At 42.5% G+C, this 11524-nt stretch overlaps 1 protein-coding gene across 2 annotated transcripts in view; it reads right to left on the bottom strand.

The window, feature by feature from the left end:
• Positions 1-426: 426 nt before the first annotated feature.
• NXPH1 (neurexophilin 1) overlaps positions 427-11524 on the bottom strand; it is a 234040-nt gene continuing 222942 nt past the window's right edge. For both annotated transcript variants that reach the window (XM_072650788.1, XM_072650787.1), the window contains exon 3: positions 427-2336. In XM_072650788.1, coding sequence (XP_072506889.1) covers positions 1575-2336 — 762 coding nt within the window. In that variant the 3' untranslated portion in view covers positions 427-1574. The remainder of the gene's footprint in view (positions 2337-11524) is intronic.

Raw genomic sequence — 11524 nt, 5'->3', positions numbered from 1 at the left:
CTGGGTTGTGCTAAGTCATTGCAGCAGGACCAACCCCAAGCTTTGGTATCTTCCTGCTGTCCCCCAAACCAATTTGGGAAGGAAGAGTAAATAACAAAAAATCTCCCACCTATCCACTCACCCCCCAATACAGACAGAGAACAGCCTTCCATTGCATTAGAAACTTGACTGATTGTCAATGTAGAGGGTACCTAGAGACCGTGACCTTCCAGGGCCCAACCTCAGAGGGTGCTCGGCAGCCCCCACCCTCATGGTGGCCCAGATGGGATTCACCCTGGCCGTCCTGAGATGTCCCATGCAAGTGATCAGCAGTCATTCCTGCAGCTCCAGACACAAGCAGAGCCAGGAGGTGAGAAGCTATAACGTCCAATTCCAGTTTCTCCCGGAAGCCTTTGAAATCACCGCTGACACAGGACATAGTGAAACTGAACTTTAAGTATTTTATTTCTATGTACATTTCATCTTCGTCCAGAAATAAAACTCTAACTACAGACAGACCGTAATGCTGTGTATATGTATCGCTTCCAACAATACGTTAGCTGAGTAAGTGCTGGGTACAGAGTTCTGTCTTGCTCGTGGATTTACAGCTACATTGCTAAGATGGACTCTGACTCCTCCTCGTTCCCTTTTTCTTTTATAACCAATAACAAGCAGAGAGACAAGTACAAGTTAATATTAATAAGCTGCTGAAATAACACGGGATAAACTATGTACAATACAAACCATTCATACAAATGAAGACTAGGATATTGAGTTTGTTACAATGTGTGGGGTAAAGATAAGACAGCCACTTACAACTTACATGTCGTCTGTCTCTTGGGCATGTCCCCTTGAGATCTAGTGACTGGGGAGTTTCTAAGCGTAACTCTGCCAATGCCAGTGACCCAGGGCAAAAGCTGAAATCTCAAGACGTGCCCACATGTAAATTCCAAAGGTTTACTTATCTTTATACAGAGCAGGCCTCCTAGGGCCACCTCAAATGTGCCTACAGGATGCTGGGTGGGTGGGTTCATTTGGGAAGGAATACTGAGCTCTAGAAACACGCGTTCCATTGTCACAAGCAGTTAGGCCTACGATATTGGTTACCAGTGCAGCTATCTGAAGCAGGAGCACGTGTGAGAGGGAAGGATGGATTTACATGTATTCAAGACTTGGAAGGATATCTCCACGTCAGTGCCTGTCAGAGCCCAATTCTGTCTAGCTATTCCCTTCTGCCTTGACTGGTTATCTAAAACTTTATGACCCAGAGAATTAAAAGACCTCTAAACAGGGGTCCTAATAGATGCAAGCCAAAATATGTGTGTACATGTACATGTATGTCTGTGTGTATGTATGTTTTTCCTTGGGTGATTTTATGTAAAACCTGCAGTGATTCACAACTACACTGAGAGATGGAGCCGATGGGCAGAAATGACACCAGATTGTCCCCCCTGGGATCTTGGCAGCCCGTGGACAACAGCAGCATTGTAGACACAATCCAGGCCCCAGATGGGACCTTCTCCTTTGTAGTAACAGCCCTGTCATATGACCTCTTTTATTCCTCAGGCTTCAGTCTTACCCACACTGGCTCCTCCTCAACCCGAAGGGAAGTAGGGTGTGTCACTGTGATAATTGTAATCAGGACACACCTTCTGTACTAGTTTGTAATCGGTACTATAAAAGGAAATGTAAATACAGATGACCTTAAAGGGCTTAGAGCACAGCCAGGACACATGGCTCTGTGTCTGCTCCTGGTAACAGGTTTTGGAAGGGTCATAGTTACAGAGCGTGTTCTTGGTCGCCTTGTCAACCTTTTCATACTCGATCCGGCAGTTAAAGGACTTGGAATCTTTGGCATCAATCACCGTCTGCTGGGCCAAGTCGAATTCCACAATCTTGGTTGGGGGCACCAAGCTCACTGAGACATTACCTTGCCCGGTGGAATTGTGCCGGAAGTACACGCTGAAGGTCCCGTTACCATGGTCAACGATTTTCCCAGTTATCAACAGGTTGAGCTTCACAGTTTTGATGTTGGAATGAAAATCACCCCAGCCAAACATTTTCTTAAACTTCCCCGTCTTAACAATGGGTCGTCGCTTGGCTCTGGGCCGAGGCTCCTGAAGCTCCGTGGAGTTCCTCAGCCAGTCCCAGAGATCTTGTTCCGAATAAGGTTCTGGGGTGTCATAGCGCAGGTCCAAGTCTGTACCGTTGTCTTTGCCACGAAAAGTCTGTGAGAGAAGGCGGCTGATGGACAAGTCTTTGCTGCTTTCTGTCCAGATGTGCTTTAAGGTGGATTTGGTGCCTCCGGATTTTAGAAGCTCTGACTTCCCTCCATTTGTTAAATTGGCACATGTGACCTAATGGGGAAAAAAAAAGAAAGATGACATTCTTATCTCTGCATGCAAAGAGTATGTTTAAAGCCAAGATATACATGAGTGGGGCCTCCATTACCATAGACTGAAAATTCAACAGTCAAAGAGTCATACCATAAGCATGCATCCCATCAGCATCCAAGCAAAACTATTTCTCCCTTCTCATAGATATTGCATTGTGATGCCATTAAGAACAAGGGGGGAAAGACAGTGGAGAAAGAAGCCAGGATGAAAGCATGAGACTGATTCCTACACGTGTACTGCCACCTAGGAGGAACAGATGGAGTTCCCAGTTCACAAAGGCAGAAGCTTAGGAGCTTTCATACTCAGCACCAGAACCAACCCAGATGCTTGAAACAGAAGGACACAAACTGCTTGGACCCAATCAATAAGACCTTCTCCATTTGTTCTGTGAGGGAAAAAAAAGATTCAAGGCTCCCTTTAGCTCTACTTGAGATTAAAAATGATTAAAAGCCAACTATGGAACGGAAGGAGGATGGCTGCTCTTACTTGTCTCTGACTACCTACTACATGGACAAAGCAAGATGACTTTGTAATAAGATCCTAGTTTTTTCTCTTAGTGAAAAAATATGTATATAGACCTGACTATATATGGCACCATATGTGGGGAATAATGTGAATCTAAAATCCTGCCCTCTGGTGATCTCTGTTCTAGTCCAAGAACAAGCCATGAGCACAAACCTGACCCAGACTCAGAGTTCGGCAGAGGGTAAATGCCAAATGAGAAATCCCTCCTCTTTCCAGTGCTGAACAGGTGTGCCAAGGATGTCAAAGACAGAAAGAAAGGTCCTTTCAACCCCAAAACAGTCGTGAAAGTACTTTGTGCCATACATAGCAAAGGACTAGAAATAAAGCAGATCTATCAGTCACAGGACTGATAAATCTTGGTAAATAAAGAGAATGTAATGTAATAAAAAATGAATATGAAGTATCCAAAGAAGCTTGGGAAGACTTACATGAACAATATGAACTGATGCAAACTGAGAAGAGAGAACCAGGAAGACAATATGTATAACAATAGTATTGTAGGAAGGGAAGGGGGAAGTGAGGGAGAGGGGAGGGAAGGGGAGGGGAGGGGAGGAGAGGAAAGGGAAGGAGAGCGGAGGGGAGTGAAGGGGAGGAGAGGGAAGGGGAATGAAGGGGAGGAGAGGGGAGGGGAGGGGGAAATGAGGGAGAAGGGAGGGAAGGGGGAAGTGAGGGAGAGGGGAGGGAAGGGGGAAGTAAGGGAGAGGGGAGGGAAGGGGAGGGGAGGGGAGGAGAGGAAAGGGAAGGAGAGGGGAGGAGAGTGAAGGGGAGGAGAGGGGAGGGGAATGAAGGGGAGGAAAGGGGAGGGGAGGGGGAAATGAGGGGGAGGGGAGGGAAGGAGAGGGGAGGGGAGGAGAGGGGAGGAGAATGAAGGGGAGGAGAGGGGAGGGGAGGGGGAAATGAGGGGGGAGGGGAAGGGGAAATGAGGGGGAAGGGAGGGGAAGGGAGGGGGAGGGGAAGGGAGGGGGAGGGGAGGGAGAAAACACTGTATAACTATACTGATTGAATAAGAAATGAGAAAATACATTCCTTGTAGAGGTGGGTGATTATGGGTGTGGAAAATTGCATGTTATCAGACTCAATTAATACATTGGTTAGTTTTGCTGAGCTGCTTTTTTTCTTTCTCTTTGTTTTTTTTTTTCTTCATATTTTTTTTTCCTTACAGAAAAAGTTTTGCTGAATAGGGGACAGAGAGGAAGATATTATTAAATGAAATTATATAAAAGGGAAGGAAAGGTAGCTATCAAGGCAGCTATAAAAGGAAAGGTAGCTACACAAAGGTAATCCTTTCCTTGAACTCACTCTTTCTTACCATTTCTACTCCATTATAAATTTTGTCTCTTTGTTTTAAAGCTTTCCTGTCACTCCCAGCTACTGAATGCAGACTTCATCCCTGTCATTACACACTGTCCTAACAAATCCCTAAGTCAAGCTCTGATGCTCCAGAACCAACTCCCTTCTTGGAAGTCAAGGGGAATAAGAAAGAGTTTGAATTGTGGTCATGACTGCCTCGAGGTTAAGCTGGGAAGCAGGCAGTTTGGCTTGAGGTCCCCAGCCTCCAATGGCACCAAAAGTTGGGTATGGGCAATTCTGGGACTACCTCATCTTTCTAATGCCTGCTTCCTTAATGCTATGGTGGTGGTGCTGACAGGTTTCATTTCACAAGGTGTTCTTTCTCTGTAACACCCTTGTCAATCAGTCAGTTGGTCAAGTGACATTTTTTAAGTGATTACTATGTGCCAGGCAAAGTGTTAAGGCCCAAAGATACAAAGAAAAGTGTGAGAGAGCCTCTGACCTCCAGAAGCTCACCATCTACTGAGGAGTATGGCAATAGAGATGATTACCTTCCCCACTATATGAAGAAATAAGCTTCAAGACATGAGGTGAAGGGAATGGCAAAGACTGAGGGTATGGCTCCAAGATATTCATAAACAAGAGGCCACCACTTCATGCACACAAGCTCTGAGGAAAGTGTCCCAATGTCTCTCCTTTGACATGGCTATGATTTACAGTCTGACAATGTAACACAATTGACCATCCAACGACTAAATTCATGTGAGCTTATGCTGATGTTGGGCTGGATATTCAGATGTGGTATGAATCTTCAAAGGGGTGTTCATTACAATAATACTCTCTCTTTTCAAGAGTTTCAGGATACTACTCTCTCCTGGTTCTACTCCTACCTGTCTGGACACTCCTCTGTCTCCTTTGCTGAATCCTCTTCCACATCGTCCTCTCTAATCACAGGTGTCCTCCAGAGCATTTTCCTGGGTCCTCTTCTCTTCTCCCTCTAAACTACTTCACTTGGCAATCAATCTCCCCCTTCCATGGACTTAATTATCATTTTTAAGCTGATGATTCTCAAATCTACCTTGGAGATCTCTGCTGCCCTCCAATCTTGTATCTCCAACTGCCTTGCAGATATGTCAAATTGGGTGTCCAGTAGATATCCCACAGTCAGCACAGCCAAAACTAAACTCATGATCTTTTCCTCTAAACCTACCCTCCACCTTCCTTATTACTCTAGGGGGTAAAACAATCCTTTGCATCCATCAAGTTCATAACTTAGAAGCCACACTGGACTCTTAACTATCTCTCACTGCTTTCCACATCCAGTCTGTTGCCAAGGCCTGCAAATTTTAACTTTGCAACATATCTTGAATACACTTTCTCCTCTGACACTGCCACATCCCTGGTGTAGGCCCTCAACACCTCACACTTCGACTACTGCAATAGCTTGCTGGGGGTTGCCTGCCTCATCTCTCCTCATCTCACTCCATCCTCCATTCAACCAACGAAATGATTTCCCTAAAGCACAGGTCCAACTTGGTCACTCCTCTACTCAATAAACACCAGTGGCTTCCCATCACCTACAGGGTCAAATGCAAAATCCAAAGTAATTCATAACCTAGCCCTGTCCAGTCCTTCTAATCTTCTTATGTCTTACTCCTTCATGTACTCTGATTCAGTGCTCCTGGCCTCCTGGTTGTTCCATGAACAAGACACTCAATCTCTTGTCTCCGCACATGTTCTCTGACTGTCCACCATGCCTGGAATTCTCTCCCTCCTCAACTCCAGCTACTGGTCTCCATAGCCTCTTTATGTTTCAGCTAGAATCCCATCTTTTACAAGAAGTCTTTACCAACTGTTCTCAATTGTCATGCTGTCCTCATAAACATTTTCTATTTTTCCTTTGTATAGCTTGGTTATTTGTCATTGATTTCCTCCCCCTTGCCATTAGAATGTGAGTTTCTTGAGGGCAGGGACTGTCTTGTGTTTCTTTTTAGATCTTCAACCTTTTACACAGGGCCTGGCACATAGTAGGTGCTTAATAAATGCTTATTGACTGGCTGTCTTTGTATCCTCAATGCCTGGCTTACAGCAGATACTTGAGAAATGCCTGTTGATTGATGGATTGCTCTGTGTGAGGTGTATATTTTTACCTCTTTTAAAGATAAAAAGGCTGCCTATTAATTTCTTCCAACCATTATTTTTTTTTACTGTAGCTCTGTTACTACTCATTACAGATAATTATAGTGTTGCTTTGGAAATGATATATTTCTTGATTCAAAAGCATGAATACTTGAGAGCAGATAGATATGTAAATAGCATGATGTGTAAGGATAAGAAATCTCACTCTGGGTGAATAGCAAAGACACAAAGAACAAGGCTGACACAAGCACGAATATGGGCTCAAGTTGCATTTGGGCCAGCCTACATTGTCTCTAGGGATGGTGCACTGCTTAGAGATGAAGTCCTAAACATTGTAGATATTCCTGGTTCTTTTCTAGGTAGTTTCTCCTCCCCCAGAAAACCATACGGTCTTTGAGGTTGTAGGGTAGAGAGCAGGCATTTGGTATCTCCCTAAATACCATCCACATAGAAGGTGGGAAACTGAACTGTCCCTTGGTTGTTTGATGAATAATAGACAGACAAAAAATAAAGAAGGAAATGGAATCCAAGGGTCATCAAGAAGATAGAGACTTTTTTCTCCATGGCTGTTGGGATGGGGGAGGGTCATTCAGTGGGAACATATTTTGTAAAGAGTCAGGCAGAACAGTAATTATCTATAAAAAGACCCCGTTGCAATGCATTATGTCCTCTACCCTTTCAGCTAGTCCATTACTGCACGTAGGGATCATCTTTCTGGTCAATGGCCTTTCCATCCACCATTCCATCTGCCTTCCATCCCCCATTCTTAAGCGTCTGCAGACTTTGCTCCCATAAGCAGAGGCAGCATGTCTGAGGAAGAGGTATTGTAAGACCCCAAGTCTGAGCTCTTCCCCACTTCCATGGCATTGGCCTAGTTTCCTTGATCCATCAAACACAGCTCGAGATTCCCTTCTATAATCCAGATTTCTCTCTCACACAAGATGGGTGCCTTACTCTCACCAACAGTAATGACTTACTTTGCTTTAGTCATTTTGAGCAGCCACAGGAAATGACTTAGAATTTTGAAAAACCAAAATTTGTCACTTCTGGATATTGTCTATAACCTCACCCTAGAAAATTACCATTGCAATAAGCCATTTGGGTAAGCAGAGACAGGACAGAAGGGTGGGACATCATCATGTGGTCAGTTAGGGACACAGTCTATGAAAATGCTGGAAGCTTGGAAGGTACTGTGCTTGTGCTGAGGAGGTCTTTAATAAATGCAAGGGTGAAATGAGATGCAGTTCCTGCCTATGGGGAGCTTACAATGTAATAGTAAGTGACAAAGGTGTTCAAATTTGTATTTATACCTATTAAGTACAATCTTCCATGAGCATAAGAAATACTACACAACATCTGCCCCAGTTGCTCTGCTAGAAGATTCTCATTTGACTTGTTTTGGAGACCAGAAAGAAAATCTAAAACACAGAGTTGCTTGTGGAAGGAGGTTTGGGTCTTAACTATTCTAAAGGTCTAACTATTCTAAACAAGAACTTATTGGGATACCCATTCCTACTTTAAAACATCTGTTATTCCAGCACTGTCAGTATGTGTCATGGACACAGATCATGACTACCCTCTTGGCCCCCTTTGCAACATGTATTCCAGAGTGATTGTAGTTTTTAAAAAATACACTGGGTCCTGAGCCTTTCCAAACTTAGCCGGGCTGCTCTTCAGAAGACAAACTACCCATTGTTGTATAACTCTAGGAAACTTTTCAGCTTGAGAAAACACTAGCTTTGCTAGCGGAACCTTTGAGAGACCAGAATCAACTCCATACCCTAATGAGGCAACAAAGAATGATAGGAGAGAAGGGTTGTCATTTCTTTCTGTAGCATGAACATAAAGCACTTGTGGCCATGGAATGAATTGAGGATCATGCTAACTTGTCTAGAAAGCCAGCATGATTGCCCAACAAGGACAATCATATTGTCACTGCTCCATGACTCCATTAGATTAAAACATCCTCCCTCAAAGGGCTACAAATGTCATATAACTTGTTCACTAAGTGTGCCCCCAACCCCATGCACAAAGCCTCTCTAACCCAAGGCTTGCAGTAGCTGCTCAAGCTTTGTGCTGTTGAATGATTCCAGAATCACAAACTCAGTCACAGAATATCTGATTTGGAAGGGACCTAGAGGCATATATTTCAACTCACTCATACCTAAAAAGGAAATTCTTCTAAAATTATATGAGTTATCAAATCCCCCTCAAACATGGTACCCTGGAATCATTAACCTCTTCAATTCTTTTTATTGTAGCTACTCTTAAGAAAACTATTTCACAGCTCTTCATGGTTCTTCACATTTGAAAAATTATGGATTGTGACAGCCATGAAAAAAATATATTTTTACTATGGAGAAATCAAGCTTTCTTTCATGTTGAGAAAATAACCCTCCCTCCCAGTTGCTCATTTTGTAAGCACAAACACACATCACTTTTGACTCACTTGCACATGAATATTGACGAGAAGCATTATTCCCAATGCCCCATCCTCATCACTTGGTTCATTCTCCCCAAATAAAATTACAGGTTACTCACATTTTCTGCTTTACAAAAGGGTGATTCTTATATTAATAAATGTATGAAATGCCATTAATACAAAAGAAAAGAAAGTCACTAAAAAAGTTAATATTTTATGTTATTTCCTTTTAAAATGTATAAGGAATATCTTGTGTGAAAACCCTTGGGCATCTATGTCCAATAACGAGCAACACATTAAAATAACATTTTAAGAGACTAGTTCCCACCTAAAGACTAAAGCTTCTTCATTCTTGCATTATGCATTTTCTCATTTTACCTTGCCTGAACAATGTTATTATAGTGGTAATATTTGTAAATCAAATGAAAGAAGGCTTTTGGCACCTCCATAGGCAACTTACTTTGCCTCTGATTCCATTGGGAATCTTCAAGGAAAAGAAAGAATCTCAGCTTGGCAGAGAAGTCCCTGGGGTAAGATCCAAGACCTGCTCTGAAATGGGGGAGGCCAAACAGCATGATAATTTTAGATTGGCAATTATTGCATGCATGAGGGTGGGGTTGTTCCCCAACATAGAGGCTCTATACAGAGTCTAATGGGTTACTTAGGGAAAAAATAAACATTAAAACCAGCCTGGAGTAAACATTTATGAAAAGAAAAATTCTAAATGTGCAACAACCATACAAAAGAGTCCTCTATAATCACCAGTAATGAAAAATACAAACTACAACATGTCTGAGGCTTTACACCACACTCAGCAAAATGACAGAGGACAAAAGGCAGATGTAGACAGTTCAGGATGGCTCCAGGCACTCAGGCACACAGCACACTTTTGGCAGAGCTGGCAATCGGGACAGCTACTTGGGAAAAGAATTGGGAAGGTACCAGATTTATTTCCTGAGGTCATACGTGTAATGGAAGTAGAACTGGTTCTTTAAGGGAGGTGGAGAAGCTGGGGGTCATTCTCTCTGCCTGAGGCATTAAAAACCCAACCCACCCCCCAGCACACTGCTGGAGGTTTTCACAGACTTCGTATTTCTAGGCAGAATATTATTTTTCTGACCAAATATTATGGATGACCATGTTGAATCCAAATGCAGAGGGAAAGAGTGGCTTGATTTGAATTTAATCAGGAATTGTATCCTTTTAATTTTTTGGTAGAGGTGTTCATCACATTTTATAATACACAAATTTCTCATGACATACTAATCCAGGGCCAGAATCAAAGGATTGGCATCAATTAGGCCTTATCTGGATTATTTTTTGACCTAGATGCAAGGGGAAGGAATATAACAAGAAACTAATATACACAAAGATTACAATCATGCAAATGGAAAGAAGAATAAATTAATTTAAATTAAATCCTAGAAATTGAATTGAATTGAATTGAATACTAGAAAGCCATGCTCACTTCCCTCATAAACAAAATTTAATATTAACTAAGGATTATGAGAAAATATCCCCTTAGTTTATCTGTAGAGATCGAACCATGGGTGTAGGCATAACCTTTGACATCAGATACATACTACATTGTTTAGTTTGATCAAGTTTTATTTTGTTTTTACTTCAAAAAAGTTGAATTATGTTTTATTTTCTGGGAAAGAGTGGGGGATGAGGCACTGAGAAATGTAAGAGGTGAGAGAACAAAAGATAATTAGATTTTAATTTTAAAAAACATACTTCTGGCTGGTTATGGTAGCAAACATCTGTAATCCCTGCTACAAAGGATGCTAAGGTTGATGGATCTATTGAGCTAAGGAGTTCTGAGCTGTGATAGTCACGAGTCAATCTAGTGCCTGCATTAAGCCAGACCTTAGGAGCAGTGGGCCACTAGTCTGCTTATGGAGAGGTAAAATATGGAACATGGCCAAGCTTCTGGGACAGTCATAGGATTGAGCCCATGAGTGCCCACTGCATTGCCAGCCTGAGCAACATAGATAGACCCAAATAACAACAACAACAACAAATGATTACAGAACTGCACAGCTAATGTTGCAGACATCAGTCGCTTCAGAACCTATGAGAATCAGGTTTCCTTTAAACTTTGTTATTTCGACTCCTTTCACCACCATCATATCAGGACTTTGAACAGCACCCATGCTATACTTGGCACACAGGCCATGGAATGTTAAGCAAACTATCCTGAAGTCAGGAGTGTAGGAGTTAGGTATAGCTTATTCTATTCTTCTCTCCCTTACTCTACAGCCTTTGCCAGCACCAAATGGAGAAGCACTGTGTGTTGGGAAATACTTTCTGCCTCTGACCAAAGGAAGAAAATATAACTGAGAGGCAAATGTGCTAGTGAAATGCCCCACTAATTTTTGAGGAAAGATGAAAGCATAAAGATGTCAAGGGATCCTGTCTTGTGTCAATACATTCCACTTGCGACTAACAGGGTGACAACATAGGAGGAGAGAAAATAACATTTGAATTGACTGGGCAGAATAGGACATATTTCAAAATTCCTTATGACTAGAGAACTTATAGAGACCCGGTTTCACAACCTTAGATTAATTCTTCACTCTCCCACTTCTTAAGTTACTTGGTATCAAATCTTTTAATATCAACTTAACCCCATCTTCTCCATTCCAGTCATCTCCTTTAGCTGTACAGCCACCACTCATGTTCAGTCCCTCGTCTCCTACTCGGACTCCTGCACAAACCTCCTCATGGGACTGTCTGCACTCAATCTTGTCCCTTTACAAACAATCCTTTA

This window comes from Notamacropus eugenii, chromosome 3 (genome assembly GCF_028372415.1).
Source record: "Notamacropus eugenii isolate mMacEug1 chromosome 3, mMacEug1.pri_v2, whole genome shotgun sequence".
Classification (NCBI taxonomy): domain Eukaryota; kingdom Metazoa; phylum Chordata; class Mammalia; order Diprotodontia; family Macropodidae; genus Notamacropus; species Notamacropus eugenii.
Note: the sequence above shows the minus strand (reverse complement) of the source record. Positions and strands in the feature narration are given on the sequence as shown.